This window comes from Gadus morhua, chromosome 18 (assembly GCF_902167405.1).
Source record: "Gadus morhua chromosome 18, gadMor3.0, whole genome shotgun sequence".
NCBI lineage: Eukaryota > Metazoa > Chordata > Actinopteri > Gadiformes > Gadidae > Gadus > Gadus morhua.
In genome coordinates, this window is record NC_044065.1 from 11,199,273 (window position 1) to 11,213,874 (window position 14,602).

Below are 14,602 nucleotides of genomic sequence, written 5' to 3' on the forward strand. Positions count from 1 at the left end.
TCAGTTAGATGTTTTCGGCCAAAGTTTCATCCCAAAAATTCTACACCCAAATGAAAGATGCTAACTACATCTCCCCTTTTATCACTGAGGTGAAATATAAATCACAAAAGTGTCCCTTGAAAAAATAAATCAGTGGCAGAACGTTATTTTTTTTACAATATTTCGATTTTATTAGTTAATAAACAGTCGAACTAGGAAATCTATCAGCATAGAAATACACCAGCTCCAAATGTTTTAGGTATGCATTTAGCCGTCAGGATATAATTATCATTTCAGTCTCCCCTTGGATTTGACCATATTATCTGTCTACATCAATATCATGGTGAACATTTTATAAAATAATATTTCATGAGTCAAGTTTTTTTATATATTTGTTTATTTTCTCAAGTAGGACTGCGCCGTTCCTTTGTCCAGCCATGGGGAACGTTTGATTTTAACTGCAGAAGCCTTTAGTGTATAGAGAGGATTGATGCACTAGTGGCTACCGAGAGGCCCTCAAAACATCCACATCCTTGAATGGCTTCCGTACAAGTTCAGCATCCAGATTACTTAATATGAATCAACTGTGTGACATGAAAACGTTTGTCTGAGCCAGGTGTCTGCATGTATGTAATGATCAGTATAATGATTATGCCCGAGCTAGTGTTCAGTGTACAAACCCCCTCCCCCCCTCCCCCCAAAAAAAAAAAGTCAAAAAATAACACTCCAATATAGTACACTACAAAACAATCCATAAAATATCAAAAACAGACCATCTCTAAACCAAACCACTACGTAGATGTGGTCGCATACACGCACATAAACAACACAGACATACGAGTACATAAGCTAAGTCATAAACAAAAAAAAGGGGTCAGAAGAAAATAAACTCTGGGACAAGAGTCACCATAACAGCTCGCTGGGTCAACCGCATACACAACCATTTCAACAAGTCTGTCAGGGAGTCGGACTTGGTCAAAATGGCCCTTCAACCATTTCATACATCACTGAAATGAGCCAGGTGACGGCAAACAAGGTCCGGATCTGTACGTGGATTCACTTATTCGTACATGATCTCTTCCCAAGGCCAGTCAAAAACTAGATTCTGGTCAGAACCATTTCCAAACCTTTCCTTGCATGGGAAGGTCATGAAACCAGTTTTCATGGATAACAGCTTGAGGATCAAGAGTGTGTGTGTATATAAACTTGTTTTTTAACCAATACCCCAACAGTGTCTCAAAGCGAGGAGGTGTCACAACTTAAGCTGTAAGGCAAAAGGACAATAGCTGTGATTGTTAACAGTTTAAACTGAGTGAGCTCCATCATTCAAGGTTTGTACACACACCGTACACCCCACCGCTGACCACTGCAATTTACTGAACCCACGAAACACTCATGTGACCCACGTGTACGAGGTCAATGATCATTATATTGCACACCAATAAAGTGGAGGAGAGAGGTGAAATGCACTCGCATTTGAGTAGAAAACAAATATTAAGGAGAAACCTGAAGACATTTCCCAGAGGACCTTCTGGATAGCCAATGATTGCGGTACGCTTAAGGTCTGGAGTTAAAGTTTGAGCTGACCCACCCACCTCCTAAGTAACTGAAGAACATGGTTTCATGTTCTCTGTGGCAGCGATGTTGAAGATGGGATTGCAAAAAACAACGGCGACATAAAAGATTGAACCGATGGATACATGTGGCCCTTCCTCATACTTGCGTATCTTTAGGCTGTGGCTGATAAATCAGTCAACTCATGCATTAACTTTGTCGGGTCCACCTATCCTACATCACTGTCTGCAGGTTCCATTACATTCCCCAGGCTCATAACCAAGTCAGAGCCGTCTGGGAAAATGATTTGAATTCCTGAGACACTGGGAAAACTCCACCCCCCCCACCACCACTACTAATAAGACCTTCACCACCTGTGCAAGAAGATTCTTGAGAATGGCTAGTAGAGTAATAAAATATTACACAAGCCACAGCCAAAAACACATGAAGCATTTGGAAAGGGTTCAAAACAAGAGCCAGCAGATAACCTTACTATTTAGTATCTCGCGATAAGAACTGATGCCATTCACATTTGCCATGTTGTGTTGTATCATAGTATCCCCGGTATTTCCCCATTTTTGACCGCCGTTGTTTTTTACGGCAGGAATTATTATGAATTAACCAATTCAATATACATAAAAACATTACATTTATAGATATATTTTTGTCCCTAGTTCCTCAGCAATCAGCATTAAAGACCATCATTTTGTAATGCATTTGCTGTACAGCATGGGGTTGTACAAACAACTTGAAACAATGTGGACCATGTAGAAATCACACTGAGAAAACTCAGTGTGGACTGGTTACCCCTCTAGGCTCAAATAGACAAGACAAAATGTCTACATTGTGTGTAGGCTTCATCAACGTCATTAGAATATTCTCCAAGAAAGGCAGCGGTTTGGATCCAACTACGAGGTCCTGATTCAAAAGCGAATAGTAAAAAGAAATAAAGAAGATAAAGGATAAGACCAGCAACAAAAAAAAACGCTTTTCCCAGGACACTAAACCCTTTGTGTATTTCATCAAGATTCATTAAAAGGCACACAGTCTAGCACATAGTAATAATCTTCCAAGTGTGCAAAAAAGCTTGTCTTAGAATATTTCAATAAAAAAAAAGGAAAGAAGGGAGAGAAAATGTTAATATCGACCGTTAAGTCACCAAATGGTACGCAGCTCATGCTCTACCTCCCGCCCCCCCGAACCCCCCCAAACCCCACTGTGTTTGATAAGAAAGGCTTTGCAGTAGGCTTCAGGGAGAAGGAGGTGCCGATAGTCCAGAGCAGAAATGTGCTTTACAATCAGCGACCGGGCGACTCGTGTTTTCAATTGGCACTATGCATCAGCGCATCAGTCAAGAAGAGTGCAGAGGGCAGAGTCCCTGCACCTCACGGGGCGAGGGAGAGGGAGGGACCATGTCCAAATGGGGGGAGTGCAGACCTGCAGGAGCTCCGAGCTCCGCCGTGACGACAGGGGGGTTCGCTGGGGAAGAGATGCGACGTGGAGGCGAGTGGGTGAGCTCTTCGAAGCAGCACTGAACCAAACTCCAGCGAAACGGGGAGAGAAATGGAGAGCAAGAGAGATGTACACCAGCAGTGGTAAAACTCTTTATCAGCGAAACCCCGAAAGGGGGGGACAGGAACAACATCAACGACAACCAAAGGAAAGCAGCACATCAGTGTTTCTTTTCGCGCCGTATGGTTCTCCCGCCTTTAGAGTTCTCCTCCTCTGTGCGTTCTCCACTTACAAAAAGGGGTTCCCTGGTAGAGCGCTTTCCCCCCCCCCCCCGCAGTGCCGAGACGTTCCTCTGCGGCCCCCAGGGGTCCTCTCTTCTCCCCCCCCCCCCCCCCCCGCTCAGTTGGAGTCGGTGGCGGGGGTGGTGTTGGCCAGGGCGGAGGAGGTGATTGAAATGGTGGATGTGATGGCGGTGGTGGTCGTCACAGAGGGTGTGGGGGGCTGGATGGGGGCGGGGGCAGAGGCGGGGGAGGGAGGGTGAGCCAGGGACGCCAGGGGGTTGACGATGACCTGGATGACAAAGTCTTTCTGGATCTTGGTGTCCTGCAGCCGCGTCTTGTCCGTGAGCAGCTTGCCGGAGAAGAACCAGCGCTGGTGCGTGGCGTCGATGTCCTCCTGGGCGTGGAGCTGCTTCTTCAGCTGGCCGATGGTGTCCGCCATGCTGGCGCTGAGGCGCAGGTCTTTCCCCGTGGACATCCGTACCTGGACGTAACGGGGATTACATTTAAAAAAAAAAAAAAAAAACCTTTGGGGACGTATTTATCCAAAGCGTCTTATAGTGAATCCAGATTCCGGATCAGAATCGTCTATATTTCCACTTCCAGTTGTGTGTGACTATTTCATTTCATGCCCCACACACATTTTGAGTGGGGTTAGGAGGGGGGGGACTCGTACAAGAATGCCCATGTAGCTCCACCTCTGAATCTAGATTCACTGCAAGGGAAGTGGGCATGAAAGAAAGTAGACAAACATAGCTGGAAGTAGATATTGAGAGATGTTTCGGTTCAAACGTGGCCCGACATCGCCAGAACATTTAGCAAATGCATAATTAGAACTTCTCAGTTGAATTGTGATTTCACAAGGGCTGTTATCAACATGCGCAGACCAAAATTTCTCTAGACGAAATTGGATAGACCTACAACCAATCAGATTAACAGATTGTGCGAGTCATAATGGTTGTTTATGAAAATGTCTCAACAGCGCTGTACAGTCATCTGTACAGTCATAGTTTTAAACCCACCCCTCCTTAGACCGTTGCTAATGGCCCGGACCGGGACAGGTCTGCTGGAAATCTGTCTGAACGGGAGTCGGGCTGCAGATGCATATGCTAAAGAGTTGTCTTGTTCTCGGCCTAGTTAAAAGTAATTCTGACTGCTTATAGACCGCAATTTACAACAAGAACAACAGCAAAGACGAGCCGAATAAATGGGATGCTAGGCGGTTTGACGAAGCAATCTCAGAAACGTGTAATAAAAACGTATCGTTAGATGGTATCCCATCGGTATCCCTCCCTCTCTCGCTGATCAACCCATGTTACTGATTGAAAATTATTCCCTTAAAGAGATTTCGGAATTCGGAAACTCTCTCTCTCGCCAATAGCGGTCATTTGGAGCACCTCATTCCAGGCACTCCGCGGTGAGATAACTACGCTTGAGGAACGTGGTTAACTGCAGTGGAGGAAAAACATTGGGCAAAAAAAATGAACAATTAAATGATATGAGGAGAACGCACATGGTCAGATTAACCCAGTGGAGCGGTACCTTGAGCTGGAACTCTTTCTTGGGGGCTACGGGGGGCTCGGGGCTGTCGCTGGGGTCCTCGTCGCTGCGCTCCGAGATGAGGTTGACCGGGGGGGCGAGGCAGTAGACGGGCAGCTGGTAGCGGTTGCCCAGCTCGTCGTAGCACTCGGTCAACGTGCCTGGGGGGGGAAGGCGGCGAGGACACCAGGGTTTAGAAACAACAACGATAATATAATAGTGTGGAGCAGCCCGAAGGCTTGTCCTGATATCAGTGTTCTGCATGAGCTTATTCCCGTCCTTGGGTAATATTCCAGCTGACTCTTATAAAGTTAAAGGTCATTTTTATTAACAGAAGTGCAGTATAACGTGGTCATTCTGTAGTGTCTTAGGACAATGCAAGGTTCACCCAGTAGTAAGAAACAAAAGCATAACAAAAACATATGTAAGCAGCATAAAGGTTCAAAATGAACAATAAAATGTAGGAGGTGCTTTGATAGCGTTCTCAGAAGCTAATTTAGGTCACCATCAGTGTAGCTGATGTGTATCTTATGAATCCTTCTATGGCAGGATGTTTCAACCATGTGCTTAGACCCAATTTACACAGCTGCAGTGTGCAGTTGATAACACTGGGGGGCAGAGTAAAGAGCACAAGCTCTATAATCTATATCTATACTTGGCAAAGCACAAGCTGTTCTGACGAATTAACAATTCAAACTGCTTCACCAAGAGGATCACAATACAGACAGAAATCTTAGAAACCTCATTTCATAAAAATAGCTGAATTATGATAAAGAAATTAGGTTATTATAATAAAAGGGTATTCTACATCGACACAATACCCTGCTTTTAGCATATCGATATCTCAGACCAGAACCATCAGCAGTACGTTCCTGCCGTGTCCCTACTGTACGCAACACAAAGGCCGCCTTGACCTAGTTTGGCTGCGGGCTCCTATTTGGTGCACGGGGAGAAGACCCGAGGAAGGTGACCTGAATAGGGGCGGACGTGATGACACGGCCGCCCCGTGACCCAGCGGGTGTCTCCACCGCTGCAGCCATCCGTACATCCCGTCACGACCTCCCAGGTGGCGGGATCACTGCAGTACCAGACACTGATGGGAGGGCAGCGCTAGAATCTCAGCCATTTTCCTCCTGGCTTCGCATACACATGAAGCATGTGCTGCAGTATGACGGGTTTGAACGACTGACTGTCAGACTGAAGCCTGAATAAGAATATATGAAAGACGTGAGACTATGGAAGTGTTAATTCACATACGAGTATGAAACCTGTGTTTGAAAAAGAAAATAAAGCAATACAAGCAGAGTTACATATTAGGGATCAACCCTATCTGGCTGGATGCAGTTAGCATCCAGCCAGATATTGCGAGGTAGTGTAACGTTATAGGAGGTAACTGTACACGGGAGTACGAGACTGGTGGCGCGACTGTCTGACTGGACTCATCACTTAGCCACAGTGTGAATGTACGAGTTTGAGAGTGCACAGACGGTGTGTGAGTGAGTTTGGGGGTTCAGATTGTGGTCGAGTGTTGAAAAGTGCGCAACTGTGCGTCGTCAACATAGTGTCTGAGTCAATTGGAGAGCATGAGAATGACTGAGATTGTGTGAGTGAGTTTGACAGAGTGAGAGTGAGTTTGACACAGTGAGAGTGAGTTTGACACAGTGAGAGTGAGTTTGACACAGTGAGAGTGAGTTGGACAGAGAGTGAGTTGGACAGTGAGAGTGAGTTGGACAGTGAGAGTGAGTTGGACAGTGAGAGTGAGTTGGACAGTGAGATGGACAGTGAGAGTGAGATGGACAGTGAGAGTGAGTTGGACAGTGAGAGTGAGTTGGACAGTGAGAGTGAGTTGGACAGTGAGAGTGAGTTGGACAGTGAGAGTGAGTTAGACAGTGAGAGTGAGTTGGACAGTGAGAGTGAGTTGGACAGTGAGTTTGACAGAGAGTGAGTTTGACAGAGTGAAAGCGGGATAATTTGAGAGTGTGTCAGGGAGTATGTAAGTGAGGTTGAGAGACTGAGACTGAGATAGAGCGAGGTTGTGAATGTACATCAGTGAGTTTGAGCGTGCGAGTGTGTGAGAACATGTGTGTGTAAGTGTGTGCCCCCCCCTCACCGTGGGGCAGGGTGATACTGGCTCCGTCTACGATGGCCTGGGCCAGCTCGTGGTCGCTGCACTCCAGGGCCACGGCGGCGGCCTTCAACGCATCCCAGATCTCCTTACGGCCGTCGAAGGCAGGTGCCGTGTCCCAGAACTCGTCCCGCTTGCTGCGCAGCTGGCCCTCCGTCATGGGGTAGTCGCTCTTCCACTTTGGCCGGTCCTTCTTCAGGGGCTCGTTGCGACCTGGAAGAGAGCCATGGGACATTCATTTTAATAAACAATAAAAGACGGGCGTCTTGCGACCATAACGGCACCAGCATTTATGGTCATCGTCTGCGATTTAGACAAAATGGTTTCATTGCCAACCATTCCGATCATCTGGTGATCGTTATAATGTGTCTGTGACGTGGCCTCACATGTTTCTGTTATCCGTTTTCACTGCCGGACGGAATGAACCGGAAGACGTAGAAGGAAACACTGATGTGTAATCAGATCTTTGGTGTAAAGAACTCTGTCACCTGTGGGCAGGTGACAGAGGGACCCACTGTGTGTCCACAGAGGCCATTTAATGCGTCGATATAATATAACTTGATGTGTTGAACCTGTAGTTCATAGAAGGGATCAACCTATAATCCAATATCTTAAGTCACCCGATAACCACAACAGTCACCTGCTGAAAACCACTCAATTACATGGGGGAATAAAACGGTTAATGGAATAAAGGCGAACACTTGGAAAAGCACAGGGTCAGCCCTCTCCCAGGAGCGTGCTACGCACGGCCCGCTAAGAGTAGGTCAAGTGCTGCTCTTTTTAAAATGGATGGTACTCATCTGCGCCGGATCGGGCAGATGAGTCACAGCAACACACAGCCTCTCTTCCCCTTTCTGTGGGAGTCAACAGTGTACTAGGGAGAACCACGGCGCACACACAATAAGCCCACACTTGCAGTAATTACATTCCGAATACTGTTGTGGCAACATCTTATATGCTTACACCGGGCGGTGATATGCTCCTACACCAAGCATGGGAAAAATGACCCCGCTGAGAGTGAGGAGGAGGAGGACATGGAGTGACAATCCAAAGGGGTCTCCTTTCCGTGAAACAAATTATTTATAGCTGTGAAGTACAAGGAGGAGTCGAGACCAGGGTGAGGTGGTGTAGGATTAGCAGCAGCGGGGGGAGAGGGGCTGTGTGTGAGAACAGCCCTGTCATCCTAGGAGCGTCCCTACTATCAGTAGGCTGCAGTTACACCGGTGCACTAATGGTCCCCGACTCCAGGAAACAGTCCAGTAACATGGATACAAATGGCAATGACAACCAGGAAGGAGGACGTCATAAAAAATTGCAGAGCTTTATGAGGGGGGGAATGTAATAAATACAGAGTACCAGCTCAGTACCAGTGATTTAGTCAATCACTTTTTATCTTGAGTGATTAATGTTGCACTCGGGTCATTAAGTAGTGGGTTAGGGGTTAGTCCTCTTGGGGTGTAAAAGTACTATGTTCAACGGCTGTAAGGTACTATGTTCCATAGTCCTGATGGGGAATCGAAGTGCACGCTCAGTGCAAAACAAAGCCTCTGAAGTCATGAACATAACACTTGGCAAGGGGAAGCCAATTAGAATGGATATGCAAAATGATTTCAACACATTCCTCATCCTTAACAATGAGTCACCAAGTAAATGTGTCCAAGTGGCAACACAATGGAGCACATATTCACTTATTTTAAAAAAATAGCATATGTTACGCAAAGTAAAAGCCCAACAAACACAGGAGGGTGTACTGGGGGTTGTGCAATTCTACGACATACTATAAATATGCTGTGTTTGATGTGAATGCAACTGATTTCCTTGCTACCCAAAACTGGGTCTGAGAGGCGGAACACAAAAAAAAAGGCACCACCTGGATGACCCAGAGCAACTGAACAACAAATAACATGACAATAACACAGACATTAGTTTAATTGGAGAAAGGGATCCAAGTATCAGTTGGAATGTTGCCAATAAGCTAAAGACAGCCAGGTGGTAGTTGTTTTTTATAGTTGTTCCAATGTGCTTAGTAGACTTAGAAACAGCCCTCTGGGCCAGGGGCAGAGGGCTGTTTCTTCATCCCTTTCAACAGGAAAATGGCTGCTGCCTTTCTCAATTAAAAATGTATCAAATTCAGTTAACTCCATATAATGAAACCCTGAATTACGTAGTCTCTATTTAAAATAGAAGAGCAATCTTTGAGAAAAACAAAGTGCTGTAGTAGATTTACAATCCAAACTGAACAGCACAGAAGAAAGTGAGGATGAAGGAATGAGCCACTCCCCACATTGGACCTTTCCAGTCTGGCTTAATGAGAAGCAAAACAACAAACAACGGTCAACCGAAACAGCAACCAGAGAAGACGTGATGACCGATTTCAACAATGCCCGGAAATGACGTTATCGACACGTACGCCAAAGTGTGTAAGGGGCGCATGAGGGAATAACAGGGCGCTTTCATCACATGGGGCCTCTTCTGAGTTGATATGCCACTGCTGCATGATTCAAGGTTACCGCGAAGCCCGGCTTATGAAACGTCTCATAAACTACGCAACAGGATCACAAACCCAACCAAGTTCAGTCTTGGGAGTGGCCAAAAACATGCTTGACTCCAGGGCCTACATAGTGTTTTGTCTTAGAGAGTGAGTTGTGGCACGAAAGGTGGCGTCTCTCTGGCCCTCTGTGTATTTATGTTCCTTCATGGCGTATTCTCGTCCCCGCAATACAAATAAATCCAGGGCGTTATCCACATTCTGCTTGGTCCAGTGTTCATTTCTGGTCTATTTCATACATCAGCAATGTCATCTTCAGTAGGTTACCGTGCGTCAGAGGGAATTCAGTGGAGCCCAGAACGTACATGTTTGGTCCAACCAGGCACTACGGATTCTAGGCTTTTGTTTCTGTTTAATTCTGGAGGAAAGAACTTGACAGTCAAGCACTAGCCTCTTTGGAGCAGACAAACACACAATAAATCTTTAAAACTCACAATTGCATTTAGAAAGACAGGTGGTCTCTATTAACAAGGGGATGTATGGCTGAATGGATGGTGGATTGATGCACGCATGGATGGATGGATAAAGAGATTGATGGCTGGCCGTATGCTTATATTGACCAACTCTTGGCAGAATATGCTGACAATCGCCCGTCAACATAATTTAAAATTGACACACCCTTAAAATGAACCAGTCATGGTGGTTGAAAACAACCAGTGGCAGCGAAACATGCCCTTTGCCGAGTGATGTGATGTCACCATGAAACCCACCATACTGGACTCAATTCCCAGGAGAACAAACAAGGATAAAGCCTCAGCAAGAACTGTGGGAGGTTTCATGAGAAGCAGTGTGAACCCTGGGGATAGTTTAAAGGTCGCTGCCACATTGTCAGCTAGAGCCAAACATTTTTATTTCGACAGCGAGGAGCAACCGAGGAGACCAACAGCTATGAGTTATCAGTTATTCCACAGAGCGACCACCAGGATAACCAGGCAAACAAGCCACATGTTAGGCTTAAAAATCCTTTTAAAAGGACGCTAATACTTTGATTGATCACCGACAACTGCCATGCACACCATCTGAAGAAGGCATGGCGAGCAAAGATCTTCTCATAGTCTTTCAACACCTGGGGGCTGTTCAGAGATCCAAGGAAAGAAACCATTTAAGGATTACGCAATAACATCAAATAAAATACCAAAGAATTTCCATACCGGCAGTGGAAGACATTATGCCTAGGTCATCCCTCATAATTTCCATAGACTGTACGTCATCAAAATAATAGCAATTCTTCATCATACCAAACCAACAGACAGATGTGTGGTAATTTACAGACAAGCATAATGAACAGCCATCTCTTTAGAGATCTCATGAACCAAAGCACACATCAACAACATGCCATCTGGAGCACACCAGAGCCCCAGTAGAATACCTTGTTGTTCACGCGGACGACCTCGCTGTGAGACGTGACACGTTTTGACTTGTTGCTAGCTTGGAAGCCTGGCATGGTGTCCCTGCTGATAGCCATCAGGATGAGATGATACAAGCTACAACACTATCACGATGCCAGGGAATCTTGGCGAGCAGTTGAAAAGAACCTGACGGAAAGGCATCCCGGTTGTGCACCTTTGTAACCAGAGTTATGTATAGGGAGTGGGACTTTGTATGGTTTGATAAGGATTTCCTTATATTTTTTCTTGCCACAGCCTTTTTTTTTTGCATCTCACTTTTTGATCATATTTCAAAATCCTAATCTTGATAAATATGTCAGGCCATCCACTGCCCATTTGCTTTTATAAACCATTATTCATGTTAGTATATATTTGAGCCAGAAGGAGACACTTGTTGAGGTAAATATGCCAAATAAAAGTTTAAACACAAGGAACTTCTGCAAGGAGGAATTTGGAATTAATAGGTTTATTACTGTACCATTAAGACGTTTAAACATGCAGGCCCAGCATGTTTAAACAAGCAAATATAACTGAAGATTCGCGCCATCAGAAATAGTTAGTGGTTAGCGCAAATTAACCTCTACAATCTTCTGGACAGGTTCCAGCTAAATAAATAGTAATAATTATATTATTGGGGGATTCAAAATAATGTTTCTTTCATGAACTTTCTTGAAATGAATTGTGATATATAAGAAAAGGATGGACACAGCCACTTAAGACTTGGTGGAATAGGAAGGAGGTCCTGGGAAGCTACCCGGACCTCCTCAAGACCACTAGCGTGTAGGTTCTCTTACCAACTATGCCAAGTCACATTCAATGCAAAGGCTGCTTCCCTTCAATTCATAAACTTAAGAAAACATTATTAGGCAACGATTGTGAAATTCTGGGCCGATACCGATACTTAAAATAAAAATTTGGCCAATAGCCGATACGATGTTATTTTGTTGTTATTTATTCCCCCCTTTGTGCCAGAGAAACAAACCCTAACCCCCCACGCACGCAGACACGCACCGCATATGCACGCACACACAATGACGGGGAGAGGCTTTTATGATTTGTATGAAAATCAATCTGTTTATTTCAACAACTGCCATAAACATTATTTCAACGTGGGCCTAGGCAGATAGGCCTACATGCGCCGAAAACAGATCGCTAAGTATTTATATTACTGAACACAGCCTACATGACGGTGAACTAGACACGTCTTTAGCATATCGAAACTATGGCCAAAAAGATTACTTTACACAGTGTGTCTTTTAACAATTTATTTGTTACCAGCATTCGTAGTGTTGATCAGCTGAGAAATAGTCCGCCAAAGACGTTGACGTCACTCCGCAACCGAGGACGCTTGCGGAGTGAAAGAAAAAAAAGCTGCCCGCATGGTTTGTTTACAAATAAAAGTGAAAGAAAATGTCGGTTGTGTGGGAGTATTTCACTGTCTCGGAGAAAGATCAGCGATATGCAGTTTGTAAGACATGTTCCAGTGACATTTCCAGAGGAGGAAGCATTAAACGTAAACATCGGCCACTGCCATCGCTGAATGTCGTCTTATTTTCCGATAGGCCGATGGCAGTCAACAACGCGAATATCGGCCTTTACCGATGTTCGTCCGATACATCGGTGCATTTTGGTCCCAAGGCATTGCCACCCTCTCATCTCCAAACTCAAGAAAACCCATACAGAGACAGTTTAGATGAAGGAAAGGTTGTTCTAAAAACGGTACACCAGGTACATGCCAAACCCAGCAGACATATCAGCATCTGGAGAAGGTTCTAATCATTTGTCACAGAGCAAACATAATTACATCCAACTTTTCACGGCCACACTTTCCCACACAACGTTAAACAGAACGTTTCATGAATTCAGTCATCTTAACGAGGAGTTTATATTCAACACAGTGTGTCTTAGGGCCACCGCACAACGAGAGTACGAGACAACACAGAATCTCTTGCCAAATGTTGGGCGTGGAGGCCTGTGCAGTTCCAATCCTTCTCCTTGTAAATACAGCGTCACTTGGTGTAAGTGCTACAGTGGCTGGCCAAATACCATTGGCCACAACCAAAGCCAAGCGTAAGAAGAGAAGAATGTGGCAGGTAGCCAATGTTTATCTTCATAAGAACATTATCGGGAAGCAGGGTAGCAGACTTGCATTGAAGTCCCAATAGGGAAATAATCAAAGAATCAATAGCACAAGAATCATTAAAGCCTCAGATTTAAAAGCACAATATCACGTCAAGGATGGGCAACTTGTTTAACTGATTAGGTGCTGCTGTTCCATAGTTTTGAAAATGCAGAACCTGGGTGGTGGAGGTTTACAGACACTTGACAATGGCCAGGTCAGAGACACTTGTATCTTACAATGAAAAGGTATACATGAAACAATAAGGTCAGCAGTACACTCAAATAGATTGAGAACGTTGGGGAAATGATTAAATGCGAGGAGCAGTTGAATGTCTGACTTCCATGCTGCTGTTGACACCATCCTCCATTACCAGACTGACTGACCAGAGCTTCTTCAAAAAAATACCACCACATGATTTCAACAAATAGACCAAGACTGGATGATAAATGGTACTGCATTGAGAAATAACGCAAATGTTTCAGGGAATTTCGAAATTCTGCATTGAGGACAGGACATTACTTTCTTTTTATTCTTCTACAACAAAATGCTGTTTATAATTGTTTGCAACATGCATACAGAATAAATAAAACCTTAGCTGCACATAGAAAACACACATTTCGATCTTAATCGTACATTACCTCCGCGCCTTCTGTGTGCCCTGCCGCCGTTTCTTGAAGAGCCGTGGCCCTGTGTGTCTTCTCGTTCTCTACCGACACATCCTCCCATGGTTATCCGACTACAAGCTGTTTTTAGATATCGCTCAGGAGCGAGTGGCCACCATAGAAGCCGACGACATTCTGGGTCCCATTAAAAATCCATATCTTCTGTGTGATTGTAAAACCCAAAGAGACCGTCAATCGGGGACACAAGGCAACGACGGACTCTTCAATAGTTCGACTTCAGAATTGTTTTGATTGATGACTAACGCGAATGAGTGCTGACTACCTGAAAGCGTTGCAATGGTATGTTGGTTGGGTTGTGATATTAGAAAATCAGCCCGTCACGTGTAGTGAACACTTTGATAGCACGACAAGTGAAGCATCATGCGTACAGAGCTTTAAATAACACGAGTATTCTAACTGTTTCTTGGCAACACAACGGCTGGTTAGGACTCAAATGATAGGCGAGTTGGTCTGAAGACTAGGAAGGAGTCTTGAGTGTCATACCGCTATAAATTAAACAAACTGGTACACCTTCCACGCTAGCAAGCTAGCCGAGCTAGCGGACTGGCTAGCGTTAGTAAACACAAACTTTTCCACAACCAACCATCCCATCCCAAAAGGTTCAGCTTTCGTAAATACACGGTGATAACGGCGTTGGTCGCGTTCAGGTGGCCCGAGGAGCCATTAGGGACTTTGTGGGTTGTGTGTCCGTGGTGTGTGTATATTTTTAAATCCCCCTGCTTCCGTCTCCTCCTCTGGTAACTGCTGGCTACGGCTAGTGGGAAGAGCTAGCAGCTCTGAACTTTAGTTCTCACGCCTGCGCAGTGGAGCACTCCAGTAGAAGGTATCAAATGATTTGACGTCACGTTTTCCTTTACTCTCTGCAGCGATGAATTATTAAATATTTATATGGAATAATGGTTGCGGAAGCTCTTTATTATATTAGATTTTGAAA

General features: G+C 45.0%; 1 protein-coding gene across 1 annotated transcript; it reads right to left on the reverse strand.

Moving 5' to 3' along the window:
* Positions 1-147: 147 nt before the first annotated feature.
* Positions 148-14,436, reverse strand: ubtd1b (ubiquitin domain containing 1b). The gene is made up of 4 exons (XM_030340187.1): positions 13,624-14,436; positions 6,913-7,140; positions 4,806-4,963; positions 148-3,747 (listed from the first exon to the last, which is right to left on the reverse strand). The coding sequence occupies exons 1-4, from the start codon at positions 13,709-13,711 to the stop codon at positions 3,385-3,387; spliced, it is 837 nt and encodes a 278-aa protein (XP_030196047.1). The 5' UTR covers positions 13,712-14,436; the 3' UTR covers positions 148-3,384.
* Positions 14,437-14,602: the final 166 nt, after the last annotated feature.

Excerpts from the sequence above, each read along its gene's own strand:
- ubtd1b (XM_030340187.1), bottom strand. The coding sequence starts at position 13,711 with ATGGGAGGATGTGTCGGTAGAGAACGAGAAGACACACAGGGCCACGGC. Across the intron at positions 4,964-6,912 it reads CAGTATCACCCTGCCCCACG|GCACGTTGACCGAGTGCTAC; the intron begins GTGAGGGGGGGG and ends TTCCCCCCCCAG. Across the intron at positions 3,748-4,805 it reads AGAAAGAGTTCCAGCTCAAG|GTACGGATGTCCACGGGGAA; the intron begins GTACCGCTCCAC and ends CGTTACGTCCAG.